Source organism: Gadus chalcogrammus, chromosome 8, assembly GCF_026213295.1.
Source record: "Gadus chalcogrammus isolate NIFS_2021 chromosome 8, NIFS_Gcha_1.0, whole genome shotgun sequence".
Taxonomy (NCBI): Eukaryota; Metazoa; Chordata; class Actinopteri; order Gadiformes; family Gadidae; genus Gadus; species Gadus chalcogrammus.
Genome location: NC_079419.1, coordinates 7762628 through 7784211, shown reverse-complemented (window position 1 = coordinate 7784211; position 21584 = coordinate 7762628). Strand labels below are relative to the sequence as shown.

The window sequence follows — 21584 nt, the reverse complement described above, 5'->3', positions numbered from 1 at the left end:
AGATAAGGGCTGTGGGGACCGTGACCCAAAACTTCCAAAAAAACACAGCCCCGGCGCCGGCAATATAGCTGGATGCAATTGGGCCTATTACCAATAAACTGATTTTGTAGCTGTATTTTGGAGATGCTTCATGAACCACCTCCTGCAAGCTCCAAATTTACCTTGTGCTTCTTAATAAACCACGTGTTGAATACTTTCCGAGTGGTATCTCTGATACCACAATGGATTACAATTACCTTTCATCACATACCAAAAAAGTACCCATACTTTTTAGTTTAGTTTATTTTTCTCCTTATAATGTTATTTATGTGGTTCGTCTCTTCCAAGCCTCTGCCCATAGTGGGCGGTACTCTGATTGGATGACGAGCAGGAACGTAGTTCGCATACGTCACCAAATAGGAAGTCCGTGACTAGAAGCGGCGATTTCAATTGGAGCGGCTGTACAACATCAACAACAATAAACTTCGCACAGAGATATACTATGTTGCATTTGATGTAAGCATTACTAATAAATTGCTGTTCACACTTTATAATGAAAATAACTAGTTGACTGCGGGCCGTTATAGCCTACTAGTACTAATGTGGGGTTTGCTTTATGGACGAAGTCTCCTGAAGAACGTTAGCCATCGAGCAGTAGTTATATAGTTATAAATAACATCTAAGCATCCCTTTCTAACTGTTATCTATATCTACACACAAAAGTGTCTGTGACTTTCAATTCGGTGCATTTCTGCTGTGAGTAGATCAGCAGTGGGTGTACATCTGGAGCTAAATGCGGGATGCAATGGTTACATAGCAACAACATAGAGGACAACGTTACCGAGCTAACGGCCAAACCCACTCCGTAGCAGATGATGGCGCACAGAGAGCTGAGTCTGATTGACAAGGATGTGTCAAGGTAAACTCATTTCTACGACTCTCCTATTGAAAAAAGATAGTGCTTGCTACGGTTCTGTCGTATTGCACCCTTTCAATCGTTCGTTTTCATTGATTGCACCAATACATATATCATAAGCTATCTGTTATTTGAGTATGATATGATCTAAGGACAACTTCAATGAACATTTAAGTCAATGTAAGCAATTTCAGAAAAACAACATCCAATACGTGGCGTGCCATATATCTCAAAATCCCATTTTTTGCAATTCAATATCTAGGGCAATTCATCTCACCGTTCGCTATGTTTTTCCCTGCTGTTCCAGTTTGTTGGAGGTTCCTCTGAGTCCCACAGTGACATCACTCAATCTGCACTGCAACCGCATCTCGAGGATCGAAGCGCTGACCTCAGGCGGCCACCTGCGGCACCTGGACCTCTCGTCCAATCGCATCTCTCGCATCGAAGGGCTCGCTTCCTTGACATCCCTCAGGACCTTAAATTTATCCTGCAACTTAATCGCCAAGGTCGAAGGTGAGTCCACATCTCTTCTCTTTACAAATACAACGGGAGTCAGCGAGTGGGTTTTCCCCGGGTCGTTATTCATCATTACGTGGACGGCGGTTGACTTGTCAGTGGTTTATGATCCACGGCGTCACTAAGCTGCTGGTGTCCTTTTTGCTCTGCCCCAGGCCTCAGCGGCCTTGTGAACCTCGCCACACTAAACTTATCCTACAACAAGATAAACAGCCTTACCGGTGAGTGCGCAACGCAAATGAACAAGGTTGTCTGTATTTTCTGTGGAGTTAAATTAAAAGGTGAAAAAGCCATGGCGGCTTTCACACCATCGATCCGGACTTGATGGTATTGATTCCACTGTGTCCACGCTAGGCTTGCTTTACCTCCACGGAGAGGACTACAAGCTGAAGCAGCTCAGTCTCCATAGCAACTGCTTGGACAGCATCAACCACCTGCTGCAATGCCTGCTGGGAGTGCAGAATTTAAGGGAAGTCACCTTGAGCCTGGATGGTAAAGGCAACCCTGTCTGCAGCCTGTCAGGTAAAGTGTACATAATGGCTCGGTATACAGTGTTGAAGGTCTCCTTTTCTTCAGCCACTGGTTCCATGGCAGTAGAGGTAACACTCGATGGACGTAGTCTGCACCTTTCACCACCTTGTTAAACAATCTCCCGCACAAGGGCACATTCTCTCCTTGATTTTTGTACAGAACTGGGAAGATTATTTTTTTTTTTATGGATCTGGATGAAAGGAAGCACCCATTAAGCCACATACAAGTCAACAAATATATATGGCATGCTATATTATACTGCAATACTATGCGATGTTAACAATACGGCTCATAACAGTGTAGAGTGTGGTTATGCTCAGGGAGCACCTGGCAGGTTTCAGGAAGCGTTGCTTCATCTCTCAGGTTGAGCTCCTTATTTGGCCATGCATACTGTATGCGAGCAAGACCCTAATTAACCCAGTCAAGAAAGAAGCACTTCACTGATGTACATTCCCTGGGCCAGTATGCAATGGAAAATTAACAAGGGCAAACTAAATATAGCCAGTGTGAAAAGGCTGTCTCATGGCTTCACATTGGCTGGCTGCTAAATATCATAATGAATTGTACTTTATATAAATATACATATTATTTATAGATTAATTAATTTATATATCATATATAGATGTATATATTCAATGAGAAAGGATAATATGGACTTGATTTATCTCACATGGGGTATCCCCTTATATACCGGTAATATAAATGCTGTTAGATTAGTATTTGTTTCTAAAGTTTGGTTTTAGGTTTAGGGTTTCCTATTAGGGTCAGGTTTAACGGTTTGGTTTTTGGATCTAGGTCTTTGGTCTTATGATTAGGGTTTGGTTTTAGGGTAAGCATGAGGTTTAGGGTTTAATTTTATGTTTAAAGTTTGGTTTTATTGTTAGCATTAGGGTTAGAGGGCCACTAAATTAGAGGGCAGTCAAACACATCATAAATAATAGAAAACAATACAAACTGTTTATAATGATTTGGAAATATGAATGGGATACAATACACTGAAACATAGGAAAGCTAAATGTATTATATATTGAATTATCCTCAGCTCTTATGGTCAATTTATGCAGAGTATCTTTTTGTGTGTCTCTCATCTCCTCTTTAGTCCTTGATGGTAGGGTATATCACAATCTTTCTCTGGTCACGTTCCAGAACACATAAATCATTCCTAATCATTTGCATGGATACATTGTCATGGAAACCACCAAATCATGCTCCACTTGTTCATGAATTATAAGCAACTGTAAACTGGCTATCGTTAACATTCGAAATAGAGTAGGTCAGTTCAACGCTTACCCAACCACAAGCTCAACAATATCCGAAGGTAGCCTTGAAAAGTATAATAAAAAAATAAATAATAATACAGGAACTACAAAAATGTTAGTTCCAAACAAATACAAAAATATGCTGTTATTTACATCTTGATCACGGAAGCAAAGGTGGATATTGGGCATGCAGAACATCTATTCGTCTCGGGCACAAAGAAAACTCAATTGGATGACTCAATTAAATTAAACTAACCGCAGGTATTAATATTTCCGCTAGGAACTTATTTTATATGGACCAACGTTTGCAGTTTATTAAGACATGTGAGAGACTAGGACAAAGGCAACAAAAGACTAGGACAAAGGCAACAAATTTTCTCAAGTGCACTTGAGAAAATCTTTCTAAAATGTCCAGGTCAAGGGTTTCCATTGAATGACAGTAAAATCTTCTTCCTTTTTTCTAAAGCCCTTGTCAGAGCACTGCCATCTATACTGTATGCATTTGAAATTTGCTTCACATTTATTGCACTCCAATGAATCCGCACCAGGACTAACAGCTCTTAGTGTAAGTGCAGCAGATTCATGGAATATCTGGTATTTCCTATATCTTGGTAACTGTCCCCAAATCTGTTCGGGACCAAAATTGTGACCTCTTTCGTTTATTTGATTGAATTTATTTATTCAATTTTCCATGGTGTAATCTTGGCATCATTGTAAATAAGGTTCCACCTCAATTATTCCTGAATGGGAACAAACGAATGTTCAGTTTATGGTCCAAACAATGGAGTAGAACACATCCTTCTCTCCCTCTCTTTGGTTGCTCCAGCCTACAGGAAGATGGTCCTGCAGTCCCTACCACAGGTCTGTGTCCTGGATGGCGTGGACCGCCTGGGGAACGAAGCCCCCCTAGGGGAGGACAGCCCCGGGGACACCCCCGGTCTGGAAGACTACGCAGACTTCCTGTTCTCCTCCGAGACCAGCGGCAGCGAACAGGTTTGGTGACGTTGGAAACGTTTGATCGCACATTCACTTATGGAAAAATGTGCTCGTGGAAGGATGTGGTCCAGGGTTAGACCACCAGTCTAGAGTTGGCTGGGGTACAAAACACCCAACACTGTCGGAATCCCCTGTCTATTGTAGCCAAGGATCAGGGGTGTTCAACCAACAGGAACTTTAAACTATCCAAGCATACAGTCAATGTCAGGGCAATGGGATATTTACCCACCCACTGCGATGCCATATGTTATGCTGTGCGCCCTCAATCAGATGAATCTACACATTACCATTCATTGTATTTTAATGGGTTTACTCACCTCTGGGCTGTCTCTGAGTGAGTCAGAGGTGGGAAACGCGTCACTGATGTCTTCCAGAGTGATGGAAAGTTCGAAGTTGGAATCTACCAACATGGATAACTTTGTCTCTGTTTAACACGGCTAATAGCTAAATAATACTTTTATATTAATAACTTTAAATAAACAATGTGTCGGAGGGTTGATTGACGTAGCTAAAGAATATCATGCTGAAAATCCCACTTCTAAAGTACAAATATTAGCAATAATAATCTCGACATTGTGGACAACCATGTCGATGCCACATCTAATCGGCAACCGGGCGTTGAGCCACCTCGCGCGACATTCCGATTAGGAGCTCTGAACTGAAGCAGCGCTTTATTATAACCATTCCCTACTCAGAAGGAAGTCAGGAAAGCAGTATTCCGAGCAGTGAGGGAACGCGGCAGTAAACCCCTGCCTGCCCGTGTGTTCTCCACAGCTCTCTAAGGGGGACGGCGCTCTCAGCACCCCCCGCATCAACCAGGTCCTGGCTGAGTTCCGCCAGAGGGGCGTCCCCGGGGAGACCCAGGCCCCGCCCCCCGCAGCTGCTCCGGCAGACCGAGTTAACGAGCAGCGCATCAGGAAGCTGGAGCACCAAGTGTCACAGCTGTTCCATCAGGTGCTTATTCGTACCTTCGCCGAGCTGCTGGTCGCCCCTGACTAATTGTGCATGGGGGTGTAAAGTCGTAAAGTTTTGATTATGTGTTTACTTTTTGCGTCGCGCTCACAGTGACAGTGCGGTTTCAACACTGGGCCATAAAGACTTTATTGGTTATTTCTATGTTTGATTTATTTTCAGTTGAACACCGTTTCTGTTTGGGTCTCCCAAAGTGCGTTTAACAACTTCTGTGTTTTTGTATACATAAAGGTATAGAATTGTTAAAAGACAGAGCAGTAGTCTGCTATTGGCCACACTCCCTTGCTGGAGCGTGCGTGACTTGGGTTCAGACAGCGGTCCACGTGGTGCCTCACACCTGCTCATGTAAACCCCAATGGAGTCTTTCTGGCCTCACACTGCATTTCTTTTTATCTCCGCGGCGGAAGCAACTTGGGGTTTTCTTAATTCAATTCAGTTCAATTTTATATGTATAGCCCTTAATCACCATTACAGCCTCAAACAGGCCAAATATTTATGACCCTGACCCATGCCCCAAAAGGGAAAGAAAAAACGTTGAAAGAAATCTTGAGGATGAACGCAGAGTGGGCGATCCCTCCTTCAAGGAGTGGTCAGAAGTGCAGTGGGTGCCATACTTGACAAACATCCATACAGGAAAAACATATTAAATCGATGATGGGCTGCTGGCCGGTTAACCATAAGGAGAGTCCAGGCATCCAGCCGCGACCACCGCAACACGCCACCAAGCCTTTAATGAAGCCTTAATTACAACTGGTACAAAACTCTGCAGCCCGTATCATTACTAAAACCCCCTCCATCAGTCACATAACACCTGTCCTGCAGCAACTTCATTGGCTCGCCATCAAATATCGCGTCATTTACAAGATCCTGCTTCTCTGCTTCAAGGCCATCACCAATCTTGCCCCTCAGTATCTTACCGAGCTTCTCCCTATCAAGACACCCCACCCGTTGTCTCAGATCGTCTTCCTCCATCCAGCTCACCCTCCCTCCAGCTCGCCTGGTTACCTTGGGGTCAAAATCTCACCTGAAAACTTATCTATTCACCCAAGCCTACTCACCCTCTCTCTTTCTTATTGTCCTATCTTTCTCTGTATTGTTGTTTTGGAGTATTTGTATGTATGCATGTATGTACTGTACTGTCCATTTGTATCCTTTTTGTAAAGCGTCTTTGGGTACCGAGAAAAGCACTATATAAAACCTATGCATTATTATTATTATTATTATTACTCCCTTTAAGTCAGTTGCATTCTTGGGACTAGAATGAACACACCGTTTTTTCTCTTGTACACTGTTTTATTATGTTGTTGTTGTTGTTTTATTTTGTTGTTTGCTACTATGGATGTTTGATTTTGTAAGGTGACCTTGAGTGTCAAGGAAGGCGCCCATAAATAAAATGCATTATTATTATTATTATTATTATTATTATTATTATTATTATTATTATTAATGGTACTCTGACGCAGACCCTGGCAAGCGCTGGGCCCGGACCCTCCAGGCTGCCGGTACAGAGGGCCAAGAGGGACATCGACCACACGTCGGAGAGCGAGGGCGACAGCGGGAAGGAGAACCGGAGGCGGGGGGGAGCCTCCACGCGGCGGAGCACCAGCAGCTCCAGGAGCACGCCCGCCAGCAGCACGCCCACGCCCGCCAGGGCCGCGCCCGCCAGGGGCGGCTTCAAGGGGGTCAGGGCCCGGAGGTCGGACAGGTAACCCACCCCCCTGCTGGCCAGCGATGGCCATCACACATTCGCTAAAATAAATAAACCCTTTTCATGCTAAATGTGAAACCTGAACTAGGACGATATAAATCAATACATTTTATAAATACAGGAGAACATTGTTTTTCAAATGGTCACGTCATTCAGTTAATTAGTTGAAGTCGACAGAAATTCCGCCATGAGCTAATGTTAATAACATATAGTTGAACAGATAAGGCGTAAAGTGACATCTATATCGTTACCTGAAGCTGTAGTTAAACACTGCATTGATTCATTATAACAGCAATTTGCTTTCAAATCTGAAGTAAGTTTGGCCGTAGCCTTCTCTATCCAGCTATACTGGATGACCAATAAGTTGTAGTTAGTCTTTGGAACCATTCTGTACCATTCTATATTCTGTTCCTTTTGAATGCAACTCAATTAAAAACCAGGATCCATTCACCACATCTCCAAGATGACCACATAACTGCTGTACTTGATCCACTACAGAATAGAGAGCAATGAATCAGTGCCCTGCCGAAGGACGCTTGAGCAGAATTGAGACACGCTAAAACAAAAGAACCAGGGGGCTTGGCTGAAAAGCTTTCCTGACTGCCCGAGAACGATCATTGAAAGTACGGTGACTGTTTATCCTGCTGACGTGTGGCCTGCGGTGCGTCAATCGTAACGGCCGCTTACAAAGTAGAGCAAACCTACCTGACCTTCAATTGCAAACTAGTGGGGAGGGCAGTACACATTTTCTTCCTCTTTTCCGAGCGGAGGCTGTAAACGATCCTCCTCTCTGTTAGAAATGACCGCTGCTATGATGTACGACACTGCAGCTTTGTGTGTGTGTGTGTGTGTGTGTGTGTGTGTGTGTGTGTGTGTGTGTGTGTGTGTGTGTGTGTGTGTGTGTGTGTGTGTGTGTGTGTGTGTGTGTGTGTGTGTGTGTGTTGTTTACTTGGCTGTGCACTGTTTTGTTGTTGCATATGAATTGTGTTTGTTCTCTCCTCCGGGTCCATGTCTTCCTATATTACCGCTCTACCCCTGATATTGAAGTCTTCCAATTTATTTATTGGCAGAAGATGGTTTTAATCAAAAACATGGGTGATGGCATGTGTGTGTGTGTGATATGATATATTAAACGCATGATAGCTTACACACACACACACACACACACATGCACATATACACGCGCACGCACGCACTCACACACCCACACTTTCCTTTCATTTTAATCAACCACTCCTAACACAGCACAGCAAACACGTCATTGAAGTCGTCAGAAACGCCAGGTGCAGATAATGATCCTCTGGTGAATTTACACGTTGCCAAGACCTGGACACGCTTAGAAGTGCCAGTAAAGCATTCAGTCTTTACCGTTTTTCCCTGAGCCCGACGTTTCTTTATGCTCCAGGGCTTGTTGTGATCGATATGTTTACGGCCTGTTCAATACCTGTGATTGTTTAATGTGCAGCGATCAAGAACCGCCTAAACGCAAGGGCCCCACGGGTGCATTGGGGTCCCGGAGGGGGGCCAATGCCCCGAGCGTTGCAGCGCCAGTGGTGACAGCCAGGGGGGGGTCTTCCAAGACCACCAGGGCACCAAGGGAGGAGAACTCTAAGCCGACCGCAGAAGAAGAAACCTACAGGGTAAGAAAGTGACACTGGCTGGTTTTACAACCTGTATTTTCTTTCCAGGTATAAAGGCTCTGCGAGGATTAAACCATAGCGTCTATTGACCTGGAGAAACTTTAAACCCTCCGTTTATTGTTCACTTGCTCAATGTTTATCCCCTTATACTTAAACGGCGATTCACGGCTAAACGGTGAATGCCTGATCGAAGGATGAGTGCTCGTTCCAAAGAACTGCAGACAAAACTACCAGCAGAACATTTATATGTGGCTTACATTTATACTGTGTTCACATATATATATATTATTTTTTTTACAAATATTCAGCATTCGCTCAGCATCGGAGCAATCTCTCCTTGGTTCCTGATGCTTTATTATATCACACTATACTATATCTTCGATCGCGTTGAATTTGAAACGAAAGACATACCGACTTAGTCCCTTTATTCAGCCGGCGCAACATCCCGTGACTACAGTGACCAGAGCTAGGGCTGCTAGATTATGGAAAAATCATAATCACGATTATTTTGGTCAAAACTATTTTTGAGTTTGAAAACATTATGCATTTTTTCAGCATTTCTCTCCAAAAAAGCACTTTGTAACTGAGAACTTTGAAATTTGAACAGAAAATGTTCAAATAGAAAATTTTTCGGATAGAAATGAATGTACAAATATGTATCCATCTTGTTCTGCAATATCTATAAGACATTTAGGCCCCGTTCACACGAAGCCGAAACGGGCGAAACCGTTACGGTTTCGATCTATCCGGTTTCGAAGTATCTCCGTAAAGACGAAGCCAAGCGAAACCGGGTAGATCTGTAGAAACGCTGTAGTACACATTCCAGGCCCATAAGGGGCGCCGCTTCTGGTACAGAAATCCAGAAGAAATGAAATAAGAAGAAGAGGCGAGCATGCTGCCCTTATGCGCATGCTCGCATGTGATTTCTGAGACTCCGCGGGCTTAAGAGCCATTGGCTAGGAGGTCGAGGGGTGGGGCGATGACGTCATGGTTTGCGGTTTCAGTCGGTTTCAGGCGTACACACGAATCCAAAACGAAACCGGGTAGATTTGAAACCACCTCCGAGGGTGGTTTCAGAAGTTTGCGGTTTCGGTCAGCAGATTCGCCGGCTTCGTGTGTACGGAAGGCCGAACCGTACAAGACCTTTGCGGTTTCGCCATGAAATCGGCTTCGTGTGAACGGGGCCTTAATGAATGAAATAAATATACTTAAAAATGTATGTAAAAAAATGTAATAATCAAAATGGGATTTTTGGCAAAGCCAGAGTTAGACGTCGAACCACCCCGTGGACCTTTCAGTCCAGTGTCAGTGGCCGGCTAATAAACCAATAAACGTACTCCCCCCCCCCCCCCCTGGGTGGTCCCTGGCCTCCCTCCCTCCCTCCAGACCATCGTGGAGGAGCGGGACCAGGAGCGGGAGCGGCGCTGGAAGGCGGAGCAGGTCGCCAGGAGGCTGACGGAGCAGCTGAGCAGCCTGCAGAGCCAGGCCTGTGAGGGGAAGGACCTGCAGGACATGGCCCTGCACACCACGGACAGGTGGGGGGGGGGGCGGACACACGCACACAGACACAGACACACACCCACATACACAGCCCTGCACGCACACACACACCCCTACACACACACACACACACACACACACCCCTACACTCACACACATCCCAACATACACCCTGCCCTACACACACACACCCCTACACCCACACACACACACCTACACACGCACACACACAGCTTTACACACACACACACACACACCCCTACACACACACACACACACACACACACACACACACACACACACACACACACACACACACACACACACCCTGGAGGGTGTGAAATCATTGAGCCGTTCCAACACCCCCCCCCCCCCCCCCCTACCCCCCCCCCAGGGGATCAAGTTGTCACCTTAATAATGTATTTTCCTCCTCTTTTATGTTGTTGTCTCTCTGTCTCTCTCCCTCTCTCTCTCACTTCCTGCATTCGATTCATCTCTCCTTCCCCTCGAATGAATATTTTCTATATGCCATTGAAATTCCACCCTATCGCTGTCAAAAAGCCTGGTGTAGGAGGGCAAAGAATTCTTGGCTTTCCAGGATTTGCCCCCGCGAGGTTTGACTGTGATAATGAGGCTATTTCCCACAGGGAGGGAATTATAACTATTATTATTTTATGGAAAATCGACATGGCTTGCAAATAATCCTAATGTTTAAATTGTCTGTTGAATAATTATCTATAATTAAATGCTCTTCATCTCCTATGCCCAAGCAGCCCCAACATCCCACATCCGGCTCATCTGATAGTATTCATTTGAGAGAAATTGAAAGGGAGAGAGGGAGAGAGAGGGAGAGAGAGGGAGAGCGAGGGAGAGCGAGGGAGAGCTCATCGTGTCTCTTGTACCCACTCCCCAACCCCCACTGCTAAGATAGATTGTCGGTGTGATAGCAATTACGGGCCCGTATGGTAAGCATATGTCACCAGTGGCTCACGAGTCAATCTTAATTGCCACATTTGCCGGGACTTCATAATGACCCGGGTGCACGCGTCCCTACTCCACACCCTCATCCCATCAGAAGGCAGATTGCAGGGAGGAACTTCTCCTGCAGGGAAATACATGAGGTGTTGGAATCGCTTTCCTCGCTTGTGCACCTCAGACGTACGGCCCGTCTGCGCAACTGTTTTCACGCTAGCTTTGCATCCTTCTCCCTGTTGTTGGCTCAGCTCCGCCTTGTTGTTGGCTCGGCTCCGCCCTGTTGTTGCATGGCTCCGCCCTGTTGTTGCCTTGGCTCCGCCCTGTTGTTGACTCGGCTCCGCCCTGTTGTTGTATGGCACCTCCCTGTTGTTGATTGGGCCAGGCCCTGTTGATGACATGGCCCAGCCCTGTTGTTGACTCGGCTCCGCCCTGTTGATGACATGGCCCCGCCCTGTTGTTTACTTTGCTCCACCTTGTTGTTGGCTCGGCCTCCGCCCTGTTGTTGAATTGCTCCGCCCTGTTGTTGACTTGGCTCCGCCCTGTTGTTGACTTGGCTCCGCCCTGTTTTGTTGCTGTAAATGAATTGTATTTGTATTCTCCTCCGGGTCAACGTCTGCCTTTAACAGCCCTCCCCCCCATTTCCTGATATGAAAGTTGCCCAACTCATTCACTGGCAGACGTTGGTTTTACATCACAGTACGGTTGGTGGCAGTGGGACCAGAACACCGGCAGTAGCTCGTCCTCGCGGCCTGCTGGTTAAGGAGTTGGACCGGTAACCGGAGGGTGGCCGGTTCGAATGCCAACTTGTAGGCAAAAATATGAAAGGGTGGGAGTTGTTGTTCAGCGCTCTCCTACGTCCCCATCCGCGGATGAGTTGCCCTCCTGAAACCCCCACCTGCTGCCCACTGCTCCGGGTGTGCCGGTGCACCCCATGTGTGTGGACCTCTGACAAGGTCAACTCTCTGTGTGTGTGTGTGTGTGTGTGTTCACAGGCTCCCAGATGGGTCAAAAGAAGAGAATGAATTTCCCCCAAAAAGGGACAATGAAGGATAACTTAACCTTTACCTTAACTTAACTTACAGGCTTAAGGAGCTGCTGCTGCGGGAGCGGGCGGGACGCCTGGGCCTGCAGGGGCGTGTCGACGAGCTGGAGGGGCGGAGCCAGGCGCTGGGCCAGCAGCTGGAGAAGGCCCGCGCGGACGAGGAGCACCACAAGAGGGCGCTGGGCGAGCTGGAGGAGAGCGTGGCCCGCGCCGACGCACTCCGGGCGGGGCAGCAGGCCGAGGAGGTAATGCCGCCGCCGCCGCCGCCGCAGCAGCTCAGTCACATGGGGAAACCGTAGCATTGACGCTAACAGCAGGCTAAAGGGCTGATTATGGTCTTACGTTCACGTAACGCAAGGGGGTTACGGTCCACCACAAGGGCCTGACGTGCGCCTCCAAAAAATTTTAACCCTCCGTCGAGGCGACGCACCAACAGGGGCTGTGATTGGTCCGCCTGCTAAAACCTGATGCAGAACCATAAAGGTTCAGGACTGCGTCAAAGCGTCTGCGTGGTCATTGCGTTGCGTGAACGTGGATCCATAATCAGCCCTTAACGCTGATGCGAGCATCAGTCTAACCGCTAATGCAAGCAGCAGGCTAACGCCACTGATAATAACATCTGGATAACAGTGACATAAGGCTCGTCACTGATGCCAACAGCAGGCTAACCGCCGAAGCTAACAGCAGCCTAAGCACTGGTGCTAACAGTAGCTTAAATACTTATGCAGCTCAACGAATGAAACTATAATCGATTAACCACTGATTCTACCAGTCATAGCAGAAATATTCTCGTATAGGCTGACCCAGACGCACAAAGTTATGGTTACTTGTTTATTGGACATTTTTAATTCTCCTTTATTGAATTATTATATTTTGATGTATCAGATTTATTGGTAATTGGTCATTTTCCTATACTACCTTAATACAGATATTACCCCTCTTTTCTAGCCTTTTATCATATTCTTTGCCAGGATGTATGTCAATCAATTCCAAACTAATTGCGTGTGCTGATGGATGCAGCCGGGGCGGCCGTGTGAAGCTAACCGTTGCTGGGCTTTCAGATGAAGAGGCAGCAGGATCTGCAGAAGCGGGCGATGGCTCTGAAAAGGGAGGCAGAGCTCCAGAAGGCGGCCGTTCGTCAGCTCAGAGCCCAGCTGCAGCAGCAGCAGCAGCTGCTCACTACCAGGGAGCAGGAGCACAGGTAGACAGCAGTACCGCCGGAGAGTATGTGGACTGTAGAAGGAGATATACACAAGGTCTCGGACGTGTGGGGTAGCGATCGTAGGAGTATGAACAATGCTTTTGAGAGAGAAGAGGCCGCACGCTTTATATTGCTCCCCGGGTGTTCCAGGTTTCGATCACATTCAGATCTTCATGAGAACCTGACAAAGATCCGAGATTGAGATTGAAATGTTGTCATTGTTTTCAGAAGATATGGACTGTGTCTTTTACTTTGTTGTTATGAGCCGGAACCGATTTGCCAAATCGTTTTTTTTGTATTGAAACAACAATCTCATCATTTTGGAGTTTCTGCATATTATTGACAGTGTTCCGTGACGCTCATGCAAACCTTGTTTTCCTTGCTCCAGAACGACAAAATTGCCCATCTTTATTCATGACACGTTCATCTCTCCCCGACAGTAGGAAAAACAAACTAAACCCCGTTCTGTTTGGTATAGGTTACCGCATTAGCGTTTGCCGCCTTGCTCGCTGGCGCACGCGATAACCTTTCCTCTCCTCACAGGAAGGAGCTGGCGTCGCGGCTGGCGCCCGGCGGGGAGGAGTTCCGGCAGGCGCTGGCGGCGGAGGGGGCGGCGGCGCAGCAGAGACACGCCCAGCGGGAGGCGGAGCTTGAGGAGAAGCTGGCAGCGGGGCGGAGCCAGTACTCCGCCCTGGAGGACGAGTTCCGCATGGCACTGACCATCGAGTCCGCCCGCTTCTCCGAGGTAGGGCCGACAGGACTCGGGGAACGGGCACGGGATCCGTTTACATTATTGAGTCCCGCTTAAATTACATATTATACCACCGGGTGTGAGTGTGATTAGCCGTTACGAGCCGTGTGGAAAATCAGCCTCTTCTGACATCACATGTGGGCGTGTCCACTTGGATGTATGACGGAGAGGCAGATTTCCAAAACAGCTTGTAACGGCTAATCACACTCACACCTGGTGGTATACTATGTCACTGTTTAGTCTTCCTCAGCCTCCTACAACAGGCCTGCTGTCGCCATGACGTCGCCCTCCAGTAACAACAAAGGAGACCGCTTTGATGCAGAGTTGACCTCAATCTGGCTGGGCTTACTTTTCAATTCCACCTGATGCTAAAAGTCTGAGATCAAACCCGGATAGTTTCACTGCAGTTAGATTCGTCTCTGAAGGCGAGTTCGAGAGTTGAACTGAATAAATCAATGTTTCCTTCCACGGGTTACACTTTTAATTTGGCCCCTGGAGGAAATGTTTTTGTTGTCTCCCAACGCGCCCTCCCTACACCACCCTCCCCTACACCGCCCATTCTACACCGCCCTCCCTACACTATCCTCCATACATCTGGCGGCAAAACTGCATTGAAATTCCAAAACCTGCATTGACGTGAAGTGAGTGACACAGTGAATTTTTTGTTTGTTTTTAATGAACTTAAGAAAATAACTCGGAGAGAGAAAAAGAGTGAGAGAGCAGAAAAGCCTGTGAAGAGCGCAAGATGTTGAATCTAAACAATCCAGCGAGACGGATCAGAGGAAGAGATGCCCTAATTGGTCTTAAATGAGCTGGGAGCTGTCTAAAATCCAAATGGGCTCCGACAGAGGCAAGGGGAGCAGTCAACTCGAAAAACACTCTCACAGGAGCACTCTTTCGCTCTCTTACAGCGGACAGAGACGGCCACGCCTTGTCTAACCGGTCACGCCCAAGTGACAGCTCTTTAAATGGTTCCTCCGCAGGTGAAGGAAGCATGTGATCACCTGAGCGCGGAGCTCTCGCAGAGAAGGGCATCGCTCGCCCAGAGCCAGCAGAGAGAGAGGCGCTCGTCCGCTCTGGTGCAGGAGCTCACGGCCATGGTGAAGGAGCAGAAGAGACGCATCTCCGAGCTCAGCCGAGCCAAGAGAGAGGCTGTTCAGGAGCTGAAGGTGCCCTTTATCAATCAGGGCCCCTCCTTTAGAGCACAGTGTTTGATGTTGCTTTAAATTATTATGTTGAGGCTTTTCAATTATTTGGTTTCGTGCTGCTATCCACTTTGTTCTGAAATCTCTATAAATATTTATCATTATTATATTAATTCTCAATCTCAATATTTATACACATTTTAAATATATATAAGTCCTAAGATGAGCCCTGAATATTTTATTCAGGTTTGCTTTCGTTTCACCTTAATGTTGTTGCATGTATTCCTCTCTCTTTCTCTCTCTGTCTCTGTTTCACTCTGTCCATGTCTCTCTTCCTCCCTCCGAAACTCTCCCTCTCGCTACCACAACTCTCTCTCTCTCTCTCTCTGTCTAAGTCTCTCTCCCTCCCTTCCAAACTCTCCCCCTCTCTTTCTCTTCTTCTATTCAATCCTATGTCTCTCTCCAAACCTTCCCCTCTCTCTCTCTGTCTATATCTCTCTCCCTACCTCCAAAACTCTTACTCTAATCCCATGTCCCTCTCCCTCCCTCCAAAACTCTCCCTCTCTCTTATTCTATTCCCATATCTCTCTCCCTTCCTTCCAAACTCTCTCTCTCTCCCTCTCCCTCTCCCTCTCCCTCTCTCTCAGTCGGAGCAGGACCTGCGTCTGGGCCTGCAGCTGGAGCTGCTGAAGAAGGACAAGTCGCGGCTGCTCTCCCAGCTCACCGCCCAGGAGTCGGTCATCGACGGCCTCAGGGCCGAGAGGAAGATCTGGGGCCAGGAGCTGGCCCAGCAAGGTAGGGGGAGGCCTCTCCAGGGTCCCACAAATGCCGCTTTCACACCAAAAAGAACCGAGAGCCAGTTCCGGGCTGGTGCTAGGGCCAGTTCCAAACTGGTTCCAGCCTTACCCCAGTTAAGAACCGGTTGGTTTCACACCGGCGAGAGCCAGCCACGGAGCCGGCGTGAGCAACGTCATGACGTCACTGCAAACGTCTCCGCTAGTGAGCTTGGACAGAAGCATACGTCCGACATCTTTCTTTATTCAGGGTGGAAATAGTAACATAGTTACGCCATTAAATGCGTTTATGGAAACATTTTTAGCGAGAAATGTGCATTTTACTTTCATAATGTTCGCTCGGTGAATGTGAAGGATGTTTGGTTTGATAGTTATGACGAAGAGGGAACGCTCCGTTCACTTGCATGGACATGGACTCATCTAGCTGCGTTGGCGCGTTGACGCGTTGAAGGTTGAACCACCACACAATGATCAAGCGTCAGGTTAGGCGCGCAGAAGAACCCTCGCGCCAGTTTCAAACACAACAACAATAATTTCGTTCGTTCTTTGAATATTCCGATTTAAAACAAAATCAGAAAAAACAAAAAAGAACCATACACGGATTCACGTCCATTGTTTACTTCGGTGTTTTAAAAAATGCCGGTCTTCGTTGGTCTTCGTGTTTATGAAGGTACGGATAACTCCTCCCCCTGCCCCCTGCGTAAAAGCGGTTCTCGTTCTAGCCCAGCTCTAAAGTGGGGCCAGAGTTGAACCGATTTTTAGGGGCCGGAGCCGGTTCTTTGTGCGGTGTGAAACCAAAGCCCTGGCCCTAGCTCCGAACTGGCCCGGAACCGGCCCCGATTTTGCGGCGGTGTGAAAGGGGCAAAAGAGGGGGGCCTCGGAGGGGGGCCCAGGGCCAGTGCAAGGGGCCAGTGAACAGTCGCTTCTGGACAGTAAGACGCTCAGCTCACTGTGCCGATCGTGGCACTGGTTTGTTATTTGCCATAAGGTGAAAGCGCGTGCAGATTAATATTGTCTTTTGAGGTGTTTGTATTTGTCTTAATATAAGATTAAACATTTCAAGTCTTTGATTCTAGGTTCAAACACTGACAATTACAACTTTGATTGAGGGCCAGTAGACATTGTTTTCATGTTGAACCTGCCATCTTTGACACATTCGATATAGACTTCCCTTCTCACAGCGACTCACATCGGCTGACGCCATGCAGCCGGTTGCACAGGAAATGCTACCACCTAGTGCTTATTTTAAACACACACACAGTCACACACACACACAGACAGACAGTCACACATAGTCACAGACAGACAGTCACACATAGTCACACAAAGTCACAGACAGACACACACACAGTCATAACAAACAAACAGACAGACACAGTCACACACACACACAGTCACACACACACGCACACAGATACATCGTTCACACAGCCACAGGGCTGAGCTTTGAAGATAGAGCTCGTCACATGACCACCTCCTGTCCCCAGGAGTGTCGCTGGCCCAGGACCGCGGGCGCCTGGAGGCCCGGGTGGAGGTGCTGACCACGGAGCTGGAGACGCAGAGGAAGCACAGTGAGCAGGACGGAGACGCCCTGCGCATCAAAGCCAAGATCATAGACGACCAGACGGCCACCATCCGCAAGCTGAAAGAGGTGATGCCGCATTCACACTACATGCGTCCGTCGACGGATGGGGGCTTTTTGTTTTTTTCCGGGTTGTATTACAAAGGATTTCATTGGACAGTGTCCTTGCGTATATTTGCATAACGCGATCCGATTGGGCGACGGATCCGTCGCTGCCTTAAAAGATGAAAAATTCTCGGCTTTTAGCCGCAGGCCAGGGAGCCGACAGAACGGACAATGCATTTCGGCAGTGTCCCATTCAAAGGCAATGAAATCCGTTGACGGGCGGCGTAAGGGGCGGGGCTAACGACAGGGCTACCGTCACTACTGGGCCTGCTGCTGTTCGCCACTGTTGCTCTATTTTAGATCTATCTATCTCCGTATTGTGTTCTTCTCTGTTCAGTGTTTTGTTATTTAGCCGTCCGCTTTTGACTCACTCTCCACACAGGTTTAGGATCTAGCATTTTGCAGAAGTTTTTTATCCAAAGCGACTTACAATATGTACATTAATCATAAGATAGAAAATAAATATATCGCTGTCGGTGCAGTAAGGATGTTCAGAGAATCAAATGCAAAGCACTTACTATCGCTAGGTTAACCCGTTCCCCCTATACAACAAATATATCTAGGATGAGATGCTACACAACCAAGTCCTAAAACTAAATACGACATACATAAGTGCGTGGATTAAGTGCAAGGACGTATCATCTTGCTTGTGCTTTTTGTTTGCTTATGCTTTGCTTGTCAGTCTGTCTGCGGTCTATGTCATCTCTGTACTGTAACGGTACTCCCTGGAAGACGAGATATTATATCTTAATGGGAGCTTCCTGGATAAATAAAGGTCAGATAAATACAACAAGTAGGATGGCGTGGCGACGCAGAGTCTGGGTGACCCCTGAAGCGGTGAGTCGTGAGTCTCTTACGTCTGACCGTCGACCGGGCTCCAGGGGCTGCAGGAGCGCGAGGAGCTGACCCGGCGGCAGCGCGAGGAGGCCGCCCAGGCCCAGAAGAGCTTCCAGCGGCGGCTGGAGGAGGAGGCGGCGGCCCTGGGCGAGCTCGGGGACCGCGTGGAGCAGCTCACCCTGCGAAAGGAGCAGCTCAAGCAGCAGCTGGAGGAGCGGGAGCAGGAGCTGGACGAGCTCAGAGCTGTTCACAGGCAGGTTATTGATCCAGTGGGGGGGGGGGTTTGGCTGATTGGATTTTTTGGTTTCTAGAGAAAATGATGACGAACTGAGTGCCTTTTGATTCCTACTTTGAATCACTTTGTGCGGTGCGGTGACTGGGACTTAGATGTTACAGCAACATGTTGATTGCGTTTGTAGTAAATGTGTTACGCGCATGAACTAATATTTCAGCATAAATGTGCAGACCTTAGAATGCGTTCGAGGTTAGGAACCACTGTCTTAAGGGGCGGGGTTCCCTGTAAAGTCATTTTGGACCTAATGAAGCACTAAAACAGCTTATTTGACATTCAAACTGGTTGTTTTTTCAGTTTGGAAAGGACTTTGAGGGTAACGAGAGCCAGGCACTCATTTCACCATCAGCCCTCCTCCTCCTGTGTCTCCTCCCCCTTTTAGCTCCTCCAATAAGAAGTGGCAGGAGAAGGCGGGGCTGTTGACCCGGCTGGAGGGCCAGGTGATGCGCATGAAGGACAACTTTGACTCCAAGGAGCGCCTGCTGCTGGAGGAGAGAAACAAGGCAGCAGAGGCTCATAAGTACGCCCCCTTGTGGACGAAGTGGAGCACTACATGACATCACTTTATGGCCACTATTTCCAGTACACATCTCTTTATGTCCACTATATACAGGACTTATCCCTTTATGTCCACTATACACAGATCCTATCGCTTTATGTCTAGATATCGCTTTATGTCCACTATATATACAGGACATATCCGTTCATGTCCAATAGGATTCTCAAGTTGAAACTGTTCAGCTGACACTAGAAATTCTATATAAAGTCTGAAAATAAAATAGATAAAACGGGTTTATCATAATTAACAATACTGCTGTTCTAGCACATGAAAAGATAAATGCATAGGCTAGATTAAAAGAAGGTCCTTTGTTAGAGGCCTGTCAAGTAACACGTATGTTGCTGTGTCAGTTTCTGGTGAGCGGTCGATACGTGGAACGTGTCCCTCCAATCAGACAGAGTAGATCACAACCTGGGCTTCAAAAGCCTCATAGTGTGTGCTTTCTTTGATTCGAGGTGATTCGTAAACCCCCTAACATCTTGCATCAGGTCTAAATCCCCGCATCGCCCTCCGTTCTCCTCTAGAGCTGCGGTCGACAAGCTGCACAGTGTGGACGACGCGTTTCGCCGACAGCTGGAGTCCCTACAGGCGACCCATCACGCGGAGCTGCTACGGCTAGCCAGCGACAAGCAGAAGCAGATAGAACGAGCCAATCAGAAGGTAGGGCGCCGGTAACACACCGCCCAGGTAGCGGACGTGAGTCGTTATGAATGTGGTATTCACAGCCGGTGTGTTTGTTTGTGTTTGTGTCAGGTGATTCAGGTGGAAGAGGAGATGCGCATGCTGCTGGAAGAGACGGAGAGCACCAAGAGAGTCATGGAGCAGAAGATGACACGCCTCTCCAGCGTGCTGAAAGACTTCTGATCTTTTACCCCGGTCCCTTTGTGAAAGAATGTCTACGTTTGATGTTTTATGAAAATGTATGTATGTATTATTGGCTATAAGTCTGTTTAGTAAAAATAACCTTACTATTTTTAAGGTTTAATGCTCTTTTGTTTCTATTTATTATGGAGAATCATGACTGATGCAATAAAATGTGTTTATACTTTGTTATTGTGGACTCCTGCTCTGGTTGAAGGTGTAATACCCTGTTTTCCAAGTTCATCTTCTCAAAGGAATACATTGGTTTCTACTGTTCTACCGCACAGATTGGAGCAGATTTAATATCTGGCTTGAAGCAGAGATTAGTAGTCACCATGTATGTGTGTTTGAGAGATTTCAGAGGAGCCTTAACTGAGCTAATAACCTACGAACCCTGAGGGCAAGACACATTTGAAGCATCATAACTTGTGTATAAATGGGCAAAAAAAGCTTAACTTTTGGACAGTTCTGGGGGGGCACTCATTTATAAGGCCCAAACATTCATTTCAGGGCTTTCCCATTTTATTTCTAAATTCTGATGACGCAGATCTTTTCCCAGACCAAATAAATATATTATTTGACATGGGTATCCTCTTTCTCTCATTCCTTTTTATTTACGAGTCTATAATTATATTATCCTAATCTATTTAGTAGGCCTACCTAGAAATAGGTGTTACCTCTAGCGTTGAGTCAAAATCGCCCGACTATCCTGATTTGCATTAGTTTTGTTCACGGCATTTCATTTACATGTCAAAGTCTCACCTGCTCTCTACAGTTGATCACTTTGCAGAATCTGCTGATACTTTGTGATAAACATTTCATGTGTGGGTGTTTTACACCCACGAGAAACTGGTGTATAGGAGAGATTTGCACTAGAATCATTTATTTTGAGGAGCTGAACTTAAATTATTTGGAAATTGCTGTGCTGTCAGAAAATTAATATTTGGGACAGGGTTATTGGATTATGCAGATCGTTGTGGTGCGTTATTTATATAGATCTGCGTATTGCGTCATACATACTCATAATAATGCGTTGCACTAGACTATTTGTGTTATGTGGATGGCTTATTGGCCTTCATGGGTTTTTGCTGGTATGGTAAGTTGCAAATAGATGGGGCGGCATAATTGTTTTCGCCTAGCGTGGCAAACGTGCACTCGTTGATTGTACCTATCAAACACATGAGCCTTGGTTTCAGAAGCAGCCACCGAGAGTAGATCAGCGGCAGGTCCCTCATCTCCTGATGTTACTGAGGATGTGAGACAAGGTGTATGATTGTTTGTCCAATTATTTGTAATTATTTTTCAAATATGCTTTTGGTACATGAATCAAGAGAGGAAAGGAGCCCACAATGACTTTTTGTATAGGGCTCTGAGCTCTGCACATACCGTTACTTATTGTAAGCTACAGTTCTGACATCTCAAC

At 46.9% G+C, this 21584-nt stretch overlaps 1 protein-coding gene across 1 annotated transcript; it reads left to right on the top strand.

Annotated features, from left to right (window-relative positions):
- The first annotated feature begins 406 nt into the window (after window positions 1-406).
- Window positions 407-20576, top strand: lrrcc1 (leucine rich repeat and coiled-coil centrosomal protein 1). Its single transcript, XM_056597437.1, has 20 exons — window positions 407-495; window positions 744-898; window positions 1203-1408; window positions 1567-1632; window positions 1766-1933; window positions 4028-4194; window positions 4972-5151; window positions 6633-6874; window positions 8343-8517; window positions 9904-10052; window positions 12075-12279; window positions 13096-13235; window positions 13779-13980; window positions 14970-15155; window positions 15779-15926; window positions 17413-17576; window positions 18494-18702; window positions 19124-19261; window positions 19825-19960; window positions 20054-20576. Exons 2-20 carry the CDS (start codon window positions 852-854, stop codon window positions 20162-20164), a joined length of 3039 nt encoding a protein of 1012 aa, XP_056453412.1. The 5' UTR covers window positions 407-495; window positions 744-851; the 3' UTR covers window positions 20165-20576.
- Window positions 20577-21584: the final 1008 nt, after the last annotated feature.